Source organism: Phyllopteryx taeniolatus, chromosome 5, assembly GCF_024500385.1.
Source record: "Phyllopteryx taeniolatus isolate TA_2022b chromosome 5, UOR_Ptae_1.2, whole genome shotgun sequence".
Lineage (NCBI taxonomy): Eukaryota > Metazoa > Chordata > Actinopteri > Syngnathiformes > Syngnathidae > Phyllopteryx > Phyllopteryx taeniolatus.
In genome coordinates, this window is record NC_084506.1 from 20,554,156 (window position 1) to 20,574,539 (window position 20,384).

General features: G+C 42.7%; 1 protein-coding gene across 9 annotated transcripts in view; it reads right to left on the bottom strand.

The window, feature by feature from the left end:
* Positions 1-20,384, bottom strand: part of LOC133478059 (transcriptional enhancer factor TEF-3-like) — a 51,957-nt gene that overhangs the window by 19,117 nt on the left and 12,456 nt on the right. For 3 of the 9 annotated variants that reach the window (XM_061773598.1, XM_061773607.1, XM_061773603.1), the window contains 2 exons: positions 4,918-4,982; positions 1,874-1,945 (listed from right to left, as the gene is read on the bottom strand). In XM_061773598.1, the coding sequence (XP_061629582.1) occupies positions 1,874-1,945; positions 4,918-4,982 (137 nt within the window). Of the gene's footprint in view, positions 1-1,873; positions 1,946-4,917; positions 4,983-19,367; positions 19,604-20,384 lie in introns of those variants that run through there. The other 6 variants (XM_061773601.1, XM_061773606.1, XM_061773600.1 and 3 more) reach the window with 4 other exon arrangements.

A 20,384-nucleotide genomic window follows, 5' to 3' on the forward strand; every position in this document is an offset into this window, starting at 1 on the left:
TGCTTTGTGGCAACGTGATACGCCTCCATCTAAATCCAAAGTGGTTTCCTGAAAGCACAGTGGACTTTAACAGCAAGGCCACCTGGTGCATTCTTCCTGCAGGAGAGCTGGATGACATAAGGGCATGGCTGAAATATGGGAGTGGAGCTGCAAGTGGTCTGGATTTCAGTTACAGCAAAGTAGTATTTAAAAAGCGCCCCTCCATCATATACGCTAACCCTGTGACCAATGCGGGGCCCGGCCAGCTGAAGAGTCGTGGCTCGCATCCAAGGCGAAGACGGAGTCCCACCACCGGCTGCCACTGTGGCTATGTGGGGGAGAAATGCAAACTGAGAAAGTACTTAAGAGACTGGGATGACACCAGGACACTTTTGAGTGTTAATACCTTCAGGAGAATAACACAGGGATTCATTTGTTCCCTGACAATTTGCATTGCGCTGTGTTTAGTTCAGCGCGCTCAAAATCGGACACAGTAAAGCCTACGGGCTTCCTGATATATGTTTCATGAAACATCACATTTAAACACTTCAATTAGAAGCTGCAATTAAATCCGCCAATTGTATGTGTGCTCAAGTGATAAGGGAATGTGAATACATGTCAGTCTATATTTGAACTAAAAACAATACCTCATTTGGACAGCAAGTACAGGACGAAATAATTGTGCAGCGGTTCCTTGAGATAAAGTACATAGGAGTGAGTCGTTTTAGGATTTTTTTCAAGAAACAGTACGAGCAATAACTCGGCTGACTTATTTCTTATTTTTTTGCTTTGACTAGGGAGCAAAAAAATCAGATACAAGCTCTGTATGGTGGCAGTGAACTCAACTCACTTCACTTTACAACTAGCAGCAGTTTGGCAGATGGTGAACAATTATTCAAAAAAGAGGCTCTGAACTGTTTATTACCACTCCCAGTTGAGGTTTACTGGCAAACTAAACAAAACAAAGATAATTACATGTTGTGTATTTAAAACAATCACATAGCTTTGCCTTAATTAAGGTCATTTAGCTTAATTCTAACAAATAATTGCAAAATGCCATAGGCAGGCTAACGAATACCATCAGTATTGCGGTGTTATAACCCTATAAGCAACAGATATTTGAACTCAAATGGTGGAGCAACACATGTAGACAGACATCATAAAAATACTCACAAGCATAACGTTGGCTTCAAGCCAAAACCTCCTTTGTTCAAATTTGCTCAATTTCATATTTTTTCACTAATGAACACTATCGGTCAGTCCCCACGTGCGCATATTATTGACCAATATGAAGTGCTGAAAATGGCTGGCTCTCTTTGATGATGTAATGTTAATGGCTCAACAAACATGCCACTTTTTTGGTTTCCTGCAAAGTGATGCTTTTTGAGATGTGAGGTTTCCCCCCAACTCCAGCGATATATTCTTAATACTTTGCAAAAAATGACTAATATTACTGCAGCTTACTGAGTCAGTTGTGAAACTCTTCTCCAGGTGTGTCGCTATGTCTGTATTATATTGCCCTCAGGCGGTCTAGGTGTGCACACCAGAAGGAGCAGCACAATGTAAATTAAAGTGAAGCAAAAAATGTGGCAAAAACTGGTTAATTCTTTACACTCTTTAACTGTCACAGCTGTATGTTTTTATAAAGCATAATATTATAGAGGGCTATTTTTCTTATTAAAAACTCTCTTTATTGTGTTTTTGGGGGATGCTGGAACACAATGACATTTCCAATCATTTCAATGATTTGAGATACGAGTGTTTTGACATACAAGCGTGGTGACGGAATAAATTAAACTATCTCAAGTATCTCAAGGCGCTACTGTATTCTAAACATCTTGCCACTTGCTATTTAATATTAAATAATAAGAACAAAGAAAAAAGGTTGACTCACGTAGCGTACCTTCAGCTTCACCTGGATCTCACGGGCCTTCCGTCGTGCTAGAACCTGGATGTGACTGGACACCTAGAGGACGCAGAAAAAAAAGGAGTGCATTTTTTACTATTATGTATTTACCTGGTGGAGAATGTTATTAAAATGTGTCAAATGCTAACAAGCAAATTAGTATCAAACTGGAGACCACTGGAAACAACTTCTATGGAATTCCTCTATGGAACCTCACTGAGCAGAGCTGCTTTCAGCACCACAAATTAAGCACGAGAGTGGACCCTCAAAATCAAATGGCTTAGTGGTAACAAAACCGGAAAGTTCAACCGAAAATTTCAAGCACAATAAGAAACGACAGCCTCAGCAAAAAAGAAAAAAAGAAAAGAACACAAAACAAAACGAAACGCCACAGAGTGGTTCGACCTCAGCTGATAAAGACCTGGAAACACTTACTCGCTTAACGTTATATGACAGCGTTTTGAATGGCTTCAATCTATTTCAATTATTTCTCAAGGTGAAAATGCAAATGAAATTACTTGGTCCTTGTGACACAGTAGACCAGTGGTCAAAGACAATATCTGCGCTGAGGAGTGTCGAGGTTGTATGTTGTTATTTGCATGGATGCTTAACACCTTCCACAGGCATGTGTGTTAGTAAGATGAAGACTGTAAATTGTCCATTTGTGTAAATATGAGTGCTACTGTTATCTCGATGTGTCCTATCATGATGAACAGGTTCTCTGTCTTATTCGCTTTGAGTCAATCAGGATAGACAATAGCAACCAAAGACACAACACAGGATAGGATGATTGGAATTGCATTTGTAGGACAAATGCAGCACAAAATGTCTATCCAAAGGTTGCATTCAATTTATTAAACTATTCCGTCAAACCGGTGGCATTGGTGAATAAATGGTTAGAGCGTCAGCCTCACAGTTCTGAGGACCCGGGTTTTCTCCGGCCACGCCGGTTTCCTCCCACATCCCCAAAACATGCATTAATTGGAGACTCTAAATTGCCCGTAGGTGTGACTGTGAGTGCGAATGGTTGTTTGTTTGTATGTGCCCTGCGATTGGCTGGCAACCAGTTCAGGGTGTACCCCGCCTCCTGCCCGATGAAAGCTGGGATAGGCTCCAGCACGCCCGCGACCCTAGTGAGGAGAAGCGGCTCAGAAAATGGATGGATGGATATTCCGTCAAACCAGCAAGCGTCGTCCAATCTTTAAGACCCGTAGTCATAAAGCAGTCAACAAGGAATTAATTTCTTGTGGGACTTTAACTCTTCTTCCATCTTTGATACTATTTTATAGAATTTTCTTCATCTTTAATTGAAAGCCTTTTTTTTTATATATCTACTGGTTCCAAAAATACCTAAAAACCATTGTAAAAGTGTCCTCTGAGTCATGCAGAGAGATTTGAGTTCTCATTGGTGGGTGAGACAGCCACAAAAATAATTAGCCAAAAAGCGCACATCTTTGCCACAGAATTCGCCCTGATGCCCTCCGTCCGGCATTACTGTATGCCCCTCACGAGGAGAAAAATATACTCCAAGAGCCCGATTTACGAAGATATAGCCATGATATAGCCTAAGATATAGCCTAATTTACTAAGATACTGTATATTTAATAAGATATAGCCGAATTAAAAAGAGGGTTTTGCACTTTAAGTAGCGCTGATAGTTTTCACCATGGAAAATATGGGGGAGTACTGCAAGCACAAAATGAAGTTTGAGATGATGGAATTTGAAGTGTAATTGGAAGAGGAAATACAAACATATCTAACGCTTCGATAATTTTGGGGAAGCCAGGACTCGCATAAAAGCTATTAGGTGTTTGATTTAACTCACCATGAATGCGTGTAAAGTTGATGTGGCAAGACTCCTTCTTGTGACTGGCTCCAAGTCAGCCCTGAGTTCATTCTGAAGCTCCAAAATTGTATTGCTCAATAGACGATATGTCAGGATCATTTTTGTTTCGAGCATTTCAAAAATGTTTACACGACCTGCAAAAGTTCTCACAGCCGCTTCCCATTTTGCCTGTGCTACGGTGCCTGGTTTGCACCTGTTTTTGAGAAGCAGTATTTTGAGACGCAAAATCAGCCAGCCCATTTTGTCTCAGGTTTGATAAATCACATTACCCAGGCTAAATTCATCTATTTGCATATGCTCTTCCCAGAAAACGCAAAATTAACTACGCACCAATATTGCCTATTCAGTTAGTAGTTAGTTAGCAGTTAGTAAGTAGTAGGTAGGTAGGTAGGTAGGTAGGTCGTACCTGGACTGTGGGTCAGGTCAGTCGATGAATTTCCAATCGCAATAAAGTTTGCGGTTGTTTTTGCAAGCGCAAACCTTTAGTAAACCAGGCCCAAAGTCTTTTATTTCTTCTGCCAATAGGCTGCTCAACACTGACACCATTTTTTTAAACAAATTGCTTTTCTTTGAATCTTTCATATGTTGAGGGTTTATTGTGTTGCATTGCTTTTATCTCATTGCTTTTATTCATTTATCTCACACTGTCCCCTAGCGTATGTATCTATTTGCCACGTTTTCTATGATCTTGTCCAATTAGGTGTTTGTTGAGTCTCAATGTGCATTTGGACCTGGAAGCTGCAAATGAATTCCCCACACTGGGATCAATAAAGTTATCTGAATCTGAATCTGCCCCAGCGTCCATCTCCAGTCCCTTGCTGCTTCTCTCATCACCACTGCCACACTGACCGTGCCAGATGACTTAGCAGGGTCTCTCTCGATCCACATCCATCATTACCCCCCTACATCAGTCCCTGCGTATCAAATGGCGCACTTGAGGATAGCGTTTCAAATCCCTCACCCTATCCACATGGCCATATTCCCCAGCTTCTCGTTGCTTCTAATGAGCAACACGTCCGTGGGGCGCAAAAAAAACAAAAACAGTGTCAACACACAATCCCTTTGCATCTGTACGCCGGGCAGCTGGCTACCCGGGGAGTCAGGGGCATCACTCAGCGGGGGCGGACTTTCTAAGGGGGATCAGAAATAGGGACAGCTCACAAGTGGCGTTGCCCCCTGGACTTACCTGCTTCCTGGTCCGCGTTTTTCCAGTGCGGAGTTTGATGTAGCGTGCGATCAGCTCGTTCCGTCCTGTAATTAAAACATCACCATTTTAACGTGTCTTTGCTTTAATTTTCCCAGAAAAACAGAATAATTCAACCATGCTTATTGGCAAGGGACACTTGCGGAATCTTATAAGATTCGGTAAAGGAACACTATGACAATTTCACCCTTGTATAACCAAAGCTGTATGGTCGCTACAACTACAATGTATGCTCAAAATGTTTATGAAACTGTACTAACAGCAACGTTATCAATGGTATCACAATTTAGCAACTGTACGATAATTTATATGTTGGAAGAAAAACATTTGCCCTGCGACCCTGAACAGGATAAGCGGTGTCGAGAATGGATGGATGAATTAAAAACCTCAGAATTTTATTTTTAGTAGTTACCACAGTATGCTTTTCATGTTATGTTTGTAATGTTTAAGCAGACACACTGTATTATATCTGAAATAAAACTTGTTTTCATTGGTTAACGGTAGTGAATAGAGAATACTGAGACTTGCATCATATTTGGTCCAACTTTGTGTGGAAAAAGTGTTAATAGTAGGACATCTCGATATTTGATATTTATGGATCAATACTGTAAAATAACAGGAAAAAGTACAGTTGCGATATTTCGTCCCACACCCACTGTATATGGACCATAATAATGTTATTTGAATGACATTAAGTCTAACATGTCTAATCTATACTATGGCAAAATTGAAGAAAGACATACCATTTCTGCCCCATGCTGACGTTTCAACTACAGTGTTACCTTGCTTACGCATTGAATAAGTTCCATGACCAAGCCTTTTACACAATTTACTGCTTTATCAAAACCAATGTTCTCCACTGAAATGAATTGAATTTACATAATTTGTTCCAATAGTATAAATGTTTCTCTTTGAATAAAGATAATTCAGACATTTCAGAAAAAAACTCATTTCCGCCACTTCCTGGTCCATATCAATGTCTGATTTATGAACAAATCACATTTATGATTCTTAAGTACCTGCTTTAACAAATGACAGTTTACTCGTACAGATTGTGCTTGCTTTGGTTGTGACTATGGTGATCTGCTCAGTAGAGGCGTGGATCTATTCAGGTGGAATATAGGGCCGTGGGTCACCCCAAAATTGCCTCATCACCTTTCACACTAAGCTATAATATAGAAGTTTTTCAAAATAACCATAATATACTGTATAAACAATATATAATTCCTTGATGGTTTAGTTTGAGTGATTTAGTCATTTCAAAGTGACCCATGAATCCTTTGATTTTCAGAGGGAAAAGTTTGGACTGTTAATTTTGGTATATACTGTACAGTACACGTGCCTCTGTGAAGGCCTGCTTCAGTGTCAGAGTGACAGCCCACACCTGTACTTCCACAGCGGGTGTGGATCAGTGCACTTCCATTAATGACAGACAGCTCACACTGGCGAAGCAGGTGGTGACCGCGGCAGCTATCAGATCCTCGGGACCCGACCCAGGACAGACAACACAGGCCACTGCACCAAAAGGGGGCCAGTCTAGTGACACTGCCAGGCAGCTGGTGTGTGTGTCAATGTTTATGGAATATGCCTTAACGCCCACAGTAAATCTTGGCCTTGTTCCCCTCGCCAGAGTCACCCCCGCTCACCCTCTCGCACGTTGAGAGGCTCTGGTTACACCGGAGGACAACGATCAACCTTCGGCCTCGTCTTCCTTGCACGCAATGCACAAGTTTTAAAATCAGGAATATGATTCATGAGACCAGACCTGTGGAGCCTTCAAAGTCAACCTCCCAAAAGGGATCAAATTTGGAGTTCAGTCAAAATGTTCTGGAAAAAAAAACTAAACTTCATCATTCATGAAGTCATGCGAGATGTCAACAAATCTCATGAGACGAGGTGGTGTTTTGCTTCTTCTGTAGCTTTTTAAGTGTTTGTTTTTCATGCCACCACATGCAGGAGGAAACCGAATTACCCAGCGATAAATCATGCAAGCATGGGATGGAAATGGAAATGCTGTAAAATGATGAATATCGTAAATACGTGCAAAAAAAAAAAGCTAATTTGTAACCAAAGATTGTGCTTCAGTGGGTTTTTAAAGAAACACTGAAATAAAAAAAAAACTGGGAGCTAGTCTATTCTTTTGGAATTAATATAAAAGTAGGCAAATAGGCATCTGTGGTTCAGATGGTAAAATTATAATAATGTGTCGATTTGGTCCTCGTATCAAATGCTCTGCCACTCCTTGGGCGAATGCTTGGGGAAGGACCCATTCAAAATACTTTCCATCACACCCACGAGATCAGAAGCGAGTCAGTCACTCAATGATGAGATCATCTGATGAGAATTAGCCAGACGGATGACTTGTGCCAATCGAGGCTGCAGTTTGACAAGTATCACGGCATCTGCGAAGGGGGTTTCTCAAGGGTATGCATGAAATTAGAGCTTCAATTTGCGCATATCTAATGCGTTCAACTCCTCTTCTGTAGGTGGCAATAATGCACATTACAAAATGGCTGCTAACCACCATACACTGTAAACCTGTTTCCATTATAACTCCAAAGGCAGGATCTGGTGGTCATTGCCCTCAAAGCAAGCAGACTACAACAGTGAAAAGATCATATCTAAATAACAACTAACCATCGGTAAACCAAACTTCTCGATTTGCACATCAATCAAGGTAACTACAGTCACTTCCAATTAAGAAATAAAGGAAAATGTGAAAACATTCTTGTATTTTAATAAGAAACAAAAAAATCAAAATTGAATGGAATGCATGCCTCAACCCTCCATAAATGTTTGTGAAAATTAGCTAGTTACTTCATCCTAATTCTTAATCCAAGTGTAATCATGCTACCTAACAAACAAACAAAAACCACAAATAAAATATAAACATATATACATCGCAAAAGTCATCAGAACACAAAATAAAGGTGGACCCTACCAAAGGACGTTACTGAAGACCAAGTTTATGTCTGAATATGTTTTTGACATGAAAATCATCTGCATTCAGTGTATACAGTGAATTTAAAAACTCTACACACCCCTTTTCAAATTCCAGGTTTTTCTCATATGAAAAAAAATTAGACCAAGATAAATTATTTCAAAACCTTTTTCCACTATTACAACTTAATTGGAAAATAAATAAATATTCTCAGTAGGGGAAGTAAAAGTAATTCAAGTTGAACAAGTGTACACACCCTCTTATAAATGGGGATGTGGATGAGTTTAGAATTAACCAATCACAAAATCTCCCAAACATGTGGGAAAATGTGTTAAGTTTCGATGAAACCAAGATTGAACTTTTTGGACATAATTCCAAAAGGGATGCTTGGCAAAAACGCAACACATGCTCATCACCAAAATAACACCATATTGATATTGAAACATGGTTAGTGCCAGCATCATGCTTTGGGGCTGTTATTATGCAACTACAAATGGCGCCATAGACAAGGTGGAGGGAATTATGAACAGTTTGATCTAGCAGTCAGTGTTAGCACAAAACCAACCTGCTGCTGTAAAGCAAAATACAAAGAAAAAGCCTACTAGAACAACTGGACTTTATTTAGGGTTAATTTAAGTGTGTGCTGACTCCAATTTAATTTTGGGGAGTTTGAGTGTGATTGGTTAATTCGAAACACAGTCATATCCCAGTTATGACATTATTTTAACTTCCTGTCTCGAAAAGATTTATATATAAAAAAAATAATAATAAATACAAATTTAAAAATAAAAAAAAAGGTTCAATTGAGTTGCACATGTTAGGTTACATAAATAGTGGAAAACATTTTGAAATTATTTATATCATTCTCATTTTTTTATAACACAAAAACCTGGCTTTTGAACAGTTAAGACTTGTGATCCACCTCAAATTGTGTCCCTGGGGTGAACAAGGCCCAAAATGACCCATTCAGTCATTCATTTTGGTACAGGTCATTGGGTAGGTAGATGGGGCTGGTAAAGGCACACCCTGGTGTCCACCACCAGAGGACCTTGGACCAGGCAGGTCATAAATCTGCATCAATGGCCCAGTGTGATCACTCCTGCTCAGTACATTCCTGACATTCCTATACACTGACACCGGCTTCTGCATCTGCCTTTTGCCTTGTTTGTGCACAACAACAAAACCTTTATGGATTAATCGGGGAAACTTTATAGCACACATCGGTACATGAATCAGTGGTATTAGATGATTATTTGACCACAATGTACATCTGCATAATGTAAAAATATCCAAAGTGCTATTTTTCTCTGGCAGCCATCAGTCTTCCTTCCACAGCTCAGACTGTGTCTGGTCAGGAAGGTTACATTTAGGCTGATGGAATGTCTTGGGTGTTATTTCCCTTCCCCCGCTATAGTTTGTTCAGCTAAGTGTTCTCTGAAAAGACAAGTGTCATGTGGTGATCATAACAATGAGTCGCATACATGTGGCAAAGATGCAAGAATCACCAGGTAGCTTGATAAGCTTCAATCGATGAAGTTACGTTTGCGATAAATCAATTAGTAATGTCATGAACAGCCCTGCAGTACTATACCGCACACCTGTCACCAATCAGCCCTCGTCACCACCTGCATATAAGCCTGCCTGATCCCGGAAATCCTCGCCAAAGTATTGCAGCTTCTCCAAGCGGTACCATGGCCCACCTGCCTCACGTAAGCCACACTATTCCTCGTTCCCTTTAATGACTCTTGTGTCTCTCTCCCTTCTCAGTGTTTTCCCCCCGTGTTCCTGATCTACGTCATTCCTGGCACCCCGCTGCGAAGCCAGCCGCCTGTCCTCGCCACTGCCTGCCAACGCACGTAGGACCACCTCCATTACCTTCCATAATAAACTGCTCATCATAACCTATCTGCCTCCGCCTGCTCTTGGGTCCAGCTCCTCTCCATTCGTGACAGAATACTTTGGCCATCATGGACCCAGCAACCCCGGAGGCGCTCAAGAACGCTCTCACCCTCCAAGGGGCCCATATAGGACGTCAGGACAAGACCTTGCAAGAAATCACCGAAACTCTTCACACCCTTTCGCAACAGGTCACCCGAGAAAAGAAAAGTTAACATCTGTTCAACCCCCCGTAAGTACCCATTCTGCGTCCACAGTCTCCGAGCAATCCTGCTTTCCTTACAAAGAACCTTATGTACATCCACCCGAACCCTACTCCGGGGACTTAGGCACTGGTAGCCAACTTCTTCTCAACTGCACCCTAGTTTTCAACCTTCAACCTTACAGTTACCCCACCGAACAATCCAAGGTAGCATACGTCACTAACCTCCTCCGTGGCAAAGTAGCTAAATGGTCCACTTCCTTATGGCACAACTCCTCCCCGGTACTCCATTCATTCAATTCCTTTTCCTCCGAAGTCCGCAAAGTCTTCGACCACCCCGTTCAGGTCAAAAAGCCGCCCGTCGCCTCCTCACGGTCACTCTGGGCGCTAAATCAATAGCAGAGTACTCGATTGAGTTCCATATACTTGCAGGTGAATGCGGGTGGGATGATGCTGCGCTTAGGGGGATTTTTTTTCGAACGGCCTATCTGAACAACTCAAGGATGAGCTTGCGGTCTGGGACGAGCCCTCCTTTCTCTAGGATTTCATCGCCCTTTCCAGCCGTCTGGATAACAGACTGCGAGAGAGAGCACAAGAGAGGAGGGTCCGCTCGCGTAAAGTCCCTTCCACTCCAAGCACTGCGCCGTCAGCTTCTCACCCGCCCCCCGCACCATCTTCTGCCTTTTCGTCAACCCCGGTTGCACCCAATGAGCCCATGCAAATTGGTAAATGCGTTTAGACCCCCAAGAGCTCAGCATCACCGACTGGCCCATCCCCACTACCCAGAAAGAACTGCAATGCTTCCTTGGATTTTCCAACTTCTACCGTCGATTCATCCGCAACTACCGCAAGGTCGCTATCCCCCTCACCAGCCTCACATCGACCAGCTCCCCCTTTCAGTGGACCCTGGCAGCCTCTCAAGCATTCAGTCAACTCAAAACCCTGTTTATCAAAGCTCCCATTCTGCGCCACCCTGACCCCTCCTCCAGTTCGTGGTGGAGGTTGACGCCTCAGACTCCAGAGCTGGAGCTGCCCTCTCGCAGCGGGACCCCACGACCCAGAAATTACAGCCCTGTGCTTTATTTTTCCCGTCGCCTGTCCCCTGCGGAGAGGAATTATGACGTCGGCAACTGAGAACTGCTGTCCATAATATGGGCCCTGGAGGAATGGTGGCACTGGCTGGAGGGGACTGAACTGTCATTCATCATTTGGACTGACCACAAGAACCTCACTTACCTCCGTTCCGCTAAACGTCTCAACCCCCGACAAGCTCGCTGGGCACTATTCCTGAGCCGGTTCAACTTCAGTCTCTCCTTCCGTCCCTGTTCCCCCTAACACCAAACCTGATGCCCTGTCTCGAATTTATTCAACCCCCTCCAGCTCAGCAGAACCAGAACCCATTCTTCCTTCCTCCTGTTTCATTGGAGCAGCCACGTGGAAGAATGAGCAGGTGGTCAAGGATGCTCAAAAGACCCAACCAGAACCCAAGACCGAGCATCTGAACCGCCGATTTGTACCGGATTCTCCACGTTCTGACGTCCTACAGTGGGCCCACAACTCGAAACTCACTTGTCACTCTGGCATCACCCGTACTACCTAGTTTATCCAGAAGCACTTCTGGTGGCCCAGCCTCATCAAAGACACCCGCTAATTCGTCCAAGCCTGGTCCGACTGCACCTGAGGGAAGTCGTCATACCTGCCCCCAGCCAGTCTGCTGCGTCCCTTGCCGATTCCTAGCCACCCATTGGTCTCACATCGCCGTGGACTTCATTACCGGCCTACCTCCCTCAGAAGGTAACTCAGTTATTCTCACTATCATCAATCACTTTTCCAAATGTGTCCACTACATACCCCTCCCCAAACTACCAACTGCCTTTGAAACTGCTAACCTCCTTGTCCAGCATGTCTTTAGACTCCACGGTATCCCCATCGACATTGTCTCTGACCGAGGTCCTCAATTCTTATCCCTGGTTTGGAAGCAATTCTGTAAAGCGGTGGGCGCAGCAGCCAGCTTGTCCTCAGGATATCAACCGCAGACCAACGGCGAGACGTTGCGGGCTAACCAGTCCCTGGAATCAGCCCTCCGCTGAGTTGCTGCATGCAACCCCTCCTTATGGAGCTCATTCCTCCCGTGGATCGAGTACGCTCACAATTCCCTCACCAGCTCCGCTACCGGTATGTCCCTGTTCATGGCGTGCTACGGTTACCAACCCCCGTTACTCAAGGAGCAGGCAGTGCCAGTTCCCGCCGTTGAGGATCACCTCCGGAGAGCCCAGGCGGTGTGTAACGACGTCCGGGCGGCGTTGACCCGGTCCGTTGCACGCAACAAACAGCTCGCGGACAGTCATCGCTCCCCGACACCCAAATACAAGGTGGGTCAGTCCATCTGGCTTTCTTCCCACGACCTCTCCACGCTTCATTGGTCCTTTTCCCATGACCAAAATTATCAATCCTACTTCCAATTAAAACTTTCGCAGTCCTTAAAGGTTAACCCCACATTCCACTTCTCTTTGCTTAAGCCTGTCGCCACTTCGTCACAGGAGACAAAGTTAGAGAGAGCAGACTTCGATGTTTTGGGCACGTCCAGAGGAGAAATAGTGAGTATATTGGTAGAAGGATGATGAGGATGGAGCTGCCAGGCAAGAGAGCTAGAGGAAGACCAAAGAGAAGGTTGATGGATGTCGTGAGGGAAGACATGAGGGCAGTTTGTGTTGGAGAGGAGGATGTAGGAGATAGGATGACGCGCTGTGGTGACCCATAAAGGGACAAGCCAAACGGAAAAGAAGATTTTGTGCGAAGGTCCTCTTGGAAATGCTGTTTTTTGTGCATTGAACCTGGTGAGAATGTATGTATTTTAGGGGCCCTGAACACGAGCCCTCCTAAAACTCACTCAGTAGTGGCCCCTTGAAAGTGAAACTGATTGACATGAAATTGGTGGACACTTCTTCTATAACATTGAAATTTTAAACCTACTCACAGAATTAACCAGGAAGTTGGCCATTTTGGTTTGAAGCAGCCATTTTAGAGCTGCGTGTGGACTTCCTCAGAGTTAAACCCTAACGGTCAGAGTAGATAGTTACTTGGTGTTGCATTGTGTATGTCTTCACCCTCAAGATTTGCCCCGATAAATAATACCGAGATGGTAACTCTCAACAACAGACTCAGACACTCATACTGTATTTGACACCTCATAAATAATGAAATACCTATCATCTGGAATCCTCCTTAGCTTGCTGGTTTGTGTGGGATGCAACTAATTTAGTTTATGACCTTAATTATGTATGTCATCTGTCTGTCATTTGTAAGTGCTTGTCAGCCCTGCCCTGTTTCAGTCAAAGGTGACCCAAAGTTTTGTGGATGTTTAACTAATGTGTTTGTGTTCTGTGATCACATTTTTCTTGTTGAGTTGTAGATAATTCTTTAGCACCGGTCCATATTGGCAACAAAACATTTAGAAAGGGTGTTAAAGATTTTGTCGTATGGACAGTTTTAATCTGTGTCATAAGACATATTGGAGAAAATATTTTTTGTTACCTGGCCACAGGGAAGATTTTTTTTTTCTGTTCAAGATGAATTGTACATTCTTTACCATTACAATCACCTGACATTGTACTTGTACACGTTCCTACCTCAGAATCTGGTTTGATAGCAAACATCAGTTTCACGATGATACTGTAAAAGGCTAATGTTTAAACACAACCAAGATCTATTACATTGTGACACACAAACAGCAGATGAAAATCCAAGCAGTTGTAATCTTAAAGTGTGACTCATTCAAATGTGACTTTGTCTTCCGGGATGACCACTTTATTTAGACAGAGGGCTCAGATGAGGATGACATTAACTTTAATTCGGAGCCTGATGACACTAGTAACTGTGTACTGACTGATGAAGTTTGCTAAGAAAAATAATGCTGTCATACTTCAAGATGTATTTCTTAGAGATGGACTTTGTGTGGATGCCCTATGAGCCAACGAGTATTAATTATAAGTTCAATTACTGCTCTTGTAATGTTTTATAAATATATTTTTTCTTATTATTAGTGCCCGATTACTGGCAGTGCTAGGACCTTATTGGAAATGCTGAATTTCTTGTCTTTATAGTTCTGATCTTTAAAAAATATTATTCCAGCAATTAAATCCCCTGTTTGAGGGCTTATAACATTGAAATTGTGGCAGCATGTGTAACCTGGCAAAAATGTAAGTTATGTTATATTAATTTATCCTTGAGATATCCATCCATCCATTTTCTGAGCCGCTTCTCCTCACTAGGGTCGCGGACGTGCTGGAGCCTATCCCAGCTGTCATCGGGCAGGAGGCGGGGTACACCCTGAAATGGTTGCCAGCCAATCGCAGGGCACATACAAACAAACAACCATTCGCACTCACATTCACACCTACGGGCAATTTAGAGTTTCCAATTAATGCATGTTTTTGGGATGGGGGAGGAAACCGGAGTGCCCGGAGAAAACCCACGCAGGCACGGGGAGAACATGCAAACTCCACACAGGCGGGACCGGGGATTGAACGCGGGTCCTCAGAACTGTGAAGCTGACGCTCTAACTAGTCGGCCACCGTGCCGCCCCTTGAGATATGAGTCAAATTCATTCAGTGACCAAATTCATAAATCACAATCCTCGTATCTCATATCATCTTTCCCCAGTGATATGAACGGAAATGCCATTAATACGTTCAACAACAATTTCTGTAATGTTTTTAACAAAATTAGCCATCTATAATATAAATATACACTGATTCCATAATTAAATATAATGTAAAACATTTTTTTTAACAGTTTTTGCCACATTTCTTTGCTTCTATTAGATGGACTGGAGTTGCTTCTTTTGCTGTGTGCGCCTTGGCCACCCGAGGGCAATATAAAACAGACATACTGATATACACAGCTGGTCAAAACTCCTCAGTAATCCGGAGTAGTATTAGTAATTTTAAAGAATAAATGCCTGTGAGTATTGCTATATTATCTGTCCACATGTGTTGCTCCACAGTTTTTGTTAAAAAAATATATATATCTGCTGTTAAAGGTTTATAACACACCGACGCTGATGCTATTCATTACAAACGCCTCCCCATTATGTGTTAACATTAAGTGAGCGGACTTCACTGCCAGTCCTCCATGTTAAAGTGGATATTTGAATTTAACTGCCATCAATGGGGTGGCACGGTGGATGACTGGTTAGGGCGTCTGCCTCACAGTTCTGAGGACAGGGGTTCAATCCCCGGCCCTGCCTGCGTGGGTTTTCTCCGGGCACTCCGGTTTCCTCCCACAGCCCAAAAACATGCATGGTAGGTTAATTGAAGACTCTAAATTGCCCGTAGGTGTGAATGGTTGTTTGTTTATATGTGCCCTGTGATTGGCTGGCAACCAGTGGTTTGTACCCACCACCAGTGTGTCCAACTGGCACAAAATCCCCTGGCAATCTGTCACCCATGTTAATCATGACAGGATGCACAAGAATCAATAAAGAACCAATGAGATTTTACTGTATTTATTTGTTTATAATAACTTGACTTTAATTTGAAGGTGGCAAGATGATGACACAATGGTCAAAGAGTACAAAAATCAAGCCAGTAATGACTTTCTTCTACATTTTATGGGTTGAAATGTCGATTTATAATTGTAATATTATACAACCCCAATTCCAATGAAGTTGGGATGTTGTGTTAAACATAAATAAAAACACAATACAATGATTTGCAAATCATGTTCAACCTATATTTAATTGACTACACTACAAAGACAATATATTTAATGTTCAAACTGATAAACTTTATTGTTTTTAGCAAATATTTATTAACTTAGAAAACACCTGTTTGGAACATCCCACAGGTGAAAAGGCTAATTAGGAACAGGTGGGTGCCATGTTTGGGTATAAAAGGAGCTTCCCTGAATTGCTTAGTCATTCATAAGCAAAGATGGGGCGAGGTTCACCTCTTTGTGAACAAGTGCGTGAGAAAATAGTCGAACAGTTTAAGGACAATGTTCCTCAACGTACAATTTCAAGGAATTTAGGGATTTCATCATCTACGGTCCATAATAGCATCAAAAGGTTCAGAGAATCTGGACAAATCACTGCATGTAAGCGGCAAGGCCGAAAACCAACATTTAATGCCTATGACCTTTGATCCTTCAGACGGCACTGCATCAAAAACCAACATCAATATGTAAAGGATATCACCACATGGGCTCAGGAACACTTCAGAAAACCAATGTCAGTAAATACAGTTCGGTGCTACATCCGTAAGTGCAACTTAAAACTCTACTATGCAAAGCAAAAGCCATTCATCAACAACACCCACAAACGCCGCCGGCTTCTCTGGGCCCGAGCTCATCTAAGATGGACTGATGGAAAGTGGAAAAGTATTCTGTTTTCCGACATGTCCACATTTCAAATTCTTTTTGGAAATTGTGGATGTCGTGTCCTCCGGGCCAAAGAGGAAAAGAACCATCGGAACTGTTATGGACGCAAAGTTCAAAAGCCAGCATCTGTGATGGTATGGGGCTGTATTAGTGCCAATGGCATGGGTAACTTACAGATCCGTGAGGGCACCATTAATGCTGAAAGGTACATACAGGTTTTGGAGAAACATATGCTGCCATCCAAGCAATGTCTTTTTCATGCACGCCTCTGCTTATTTCAGCAAGACAATGCCAAACCACATTCTGCATGTGTTACAACAGCGTGGCTTCGTAGTAAAATAGTACAGGTACTAGACAGTATTTTATCGCTCCAAAACTTTCCAAAAAAGCCAAAGTTGATGATTATTTGCTAAAAACAATAAAGTTTATCAGTGTGAACATTAAATATCTTGCCTTTGTAGTGTATTCAATTAAATATAGGTTGAACATGATTTGCAAATCATTGTATTCTGTTTTCATTTATATTTAACACAACGTCCCAACTTCATTGGAATTGGGGTTGTACATTACATTACATTATTATATTATACAATATATACAGTAATTGCATACTACCATGTCTGATGTTCTTGCTCAGTAGGCACCATTTAAAAAGTGCCCAGGTCAAGACTGCCGGTGAATCTCTCACTGGACTGGCAAAGTTTACACCTAACTGAGGGGAATCCCTGTTGCGTTCCACTGACCTTTACATCACATTTTCAATGAGAATCCCTTGAGAGCCATATAACATATTTATATCGGCGCACAAAAAGACAACAATATGACAGGCTGCGCGAGCAAAGCTTAGTCGGATAATGTTTCGGTGTGTGCATATTCTTTGTTTGCGAAACTGTGTGAAAATCCTGTCAGCATTCGGGGAAGCTTTGTTGACTTCATTCACAACAGCAATGAAAGCCTCCCCCTTTTTTTTTCCACATCAACAGAACCATCAAAATCCTGGATAAGAGCTGCTCTCACAGCTGTTAACGAATCAAGTGTGACAAAACCAAACAGCTGCATCAAACAGGATGTAATAAGATTTAACCCTGCCCAATGAGTAAATACGCACACTGAATTGAGGCATACAAATTGCCGTAACAGTTGTATGGGGAGATAATATAATTTTCAATGCCACATTCCACACTAGTCTGCACTGTACTAAAAGCAACTGTTTTGGGTTTTTTTTCACCCCCATTATTCCAGCATGAGGCCTACAGTCGGAGTGCAGGGCTCATCTCTTGCTGAGAGCCACACAAGGCAGGAAATATTTTCCTTGGCAGACGCATGTCGGATTACCACAGGCGCACTGAACCACCACAATATCCTCAACACCGTCCCTGATAAGCCGGCAAATAGGCCTGCTGAGTAATGAGCTCAAGGGCCAGGAAAAATGTGGCAAATATATGGGGTATATGTACTGAAAACATACCACTCAATTACGGAATTTACAATGGATACAAGCACACATTCCTTCAATGTTGCTGCTTGGAGACTCAATGTCATACTTGCACCAAAGAATGGCATTCATTCCGCAATGGGAATTTGACCTAAAATTTAGAGTATGTCGCATTCAGCCAACAGACAGATTTTTACTTTTCTGTTTTGTCTATGTGTCCATACATAGCTTGTGGAAGGCCACCAAATAACCTTTTCAAGAGAATCAACTCATTGCCTAATAGACATTTAATTTGGCCACCAGAGAGATGACAACCAGTCGACGCTGCGACAACATGATCAACACTAAAGACCTACAAAGTGGCTTTGCATTGATTGTGGCTGCTTGAATGACGTGAGTTGCTGGCCACTGGTGACCTTAGCTGGTGATTTAGTAAACACCTGTAAAGCTGCAGGGGCTCCAAACTATGTACCTACTTTGAAAACTCTAGCTTTGTGTTCAACTAAACAGGTCCAGATTTTACACAAAGTTCATTTGCAAGTGAGATGAGATCATCATTTCAGTATATCTACTTTTTGTGACATTTTTGTTTGGTGGTGTGCCGTAAGATTTTTCTCATGTAAAATATCTACTTCGGCTCATTAAAGGTTAGGAAAGAATGTCTTAAGTTTAACTCATTCACGACTCTAAATTGCCCGTAGGTGTGCATGTGAGTGTGAATGGTTGTTTGTTTGTATGTGCCCTGCGATTGGCTGGCAACCAGTTCAGGGTGTACCCCGCCTCCTGCCCAATGATAGCTGGGATTGGCTCCAGCACGCCCGCGACCCTGGTGAGGAGAAGCGGCTCAGAAAATGGATGGATGGATAACTCATTCACTGCCGTAGACATTTGTATTCATCTACTAGAATCCAAACATCTATTGTCAATGACGTATATATTTGTGAAAACAGGTGGCAGTGAATGAGTTAATGTACAGGCACTGTGTCCCTAACTAAAACAGCCAACCTTAACCTTAACCCTATCTCCCTAACCTGAATGGACAGGCATTGTGTCTTTCTATTTCTAACTCATAACTCTAAACTGTCCCCTAACCCTAAATCCAACACTAACCACCTATCCCTAACCTCTTAACCTTAATAGACAGGCAAGGTGTCTCTAACAATCACCCACAACCCCAAGCCCTAACCCTCTACCGTTGCCCCTATATACAGAATGTTGTTACGGGTTTTACACCATTCTGGGATTGGGAAAAAAAACTGACCATAGAAAACACTTTCGCAGACAGTCAAGTGTATACCAAAGCAGCAGGTGGTAATATATTACCCCTTATTCCCAGTAAGGGACGACAGCAATAATGTAAAATCAAGAAAAAGGAGAGTCTTACATGTGAAGAATACCCCCACTCCCAAAACAACTGTAAATAAAAAATTGTCTAGAGTTTGACAAACCCTACACACATTTTCAATGAACTAAAATGCCTTTTGTGTGTGGATGAAAAAGGATATAAAAAGTTAGCCCAATTCAGTTTCATTTTGACCTGCATGTCTGGTTCAGAGAAAAGAAAGTTTACAGTAAATCACCTGCTTCGACTTCCATTGGAGTGGCCATGTCTTTGCCGAAAAAGTAAAAAGAGATGGAGAGGGAGAATGATTTTCAAACCGCGAGGTGAGGACGAGGTAAATCCCCGAAATAGCACCCGTGGACTGAGGGGACAGGTGTGAGAGAGCTGTGCTGAGGCCCCGAGGCCGTGCAAGACACCACTGTCCACCTTGGTGTTTATTTGTGCGTGTGTGTCGTCGTCGTCCCCCCCCCGCCTCCCCTTCAGGCGCTCAAAGGGTAAACATCTATTCTGGTTTAGGGTTACAGCTGAGCTGCCTTGAACCCCCGGACTACCAAGTGCACATGCCATTCCTGGCAGGCCAATGCGCTCCCTGGTGTACGTCACCCCGCCCCCCCAACCGGGTCCACTTTTTTCCCCAACTTTTCACCACACTTTGCCCATATAACCTCTCATTTCTGTGGTAAAAAGGGACCCACAATCACCGTCACAAGGGTGATCTTGGTGGCTTAAAAGGGTTTAAGTGTCAACTAAAGCTGGCAACAATAATAGTTAAAGTAGCGGTTTGGCACTGTCACAATTCAAGGCGATGACAGAGCTCATCTGGTAGCGCCAATACTTATGTCCAACGTGTTTTCCAATACCCGGATCTGTCCGAGACACCACAGGACATGCCGTGCCAATGCCATTTGTGAGCAAACGTCTTTCAGCGGCATCATGGAGGAATGCCAGCTTACCTTTGCAGACACCTGTTCAAGCAGTGGCATCGCTCAGATTCTTTGAAGTTAAAAGGAAAGTTATCCTGAATATTTTTCAGGGCTTTTAGCGCAATTCGTTATTTTAGGACTGAGCTGGGGAGGAAGTGCACCTGCTTTGAGGCGTTTTAGGGTAAACAATTGGGCTCCATTGTCTCTGCTTAACATGCAACTAGGGATGGTTATTATGAATCGACCAAATGTGAACAACCCATTAACTTAAAACATAGGTATGTACCTCACCAGGATTTCTGGCATAACATTACACCCCTTCTAAATAGCTA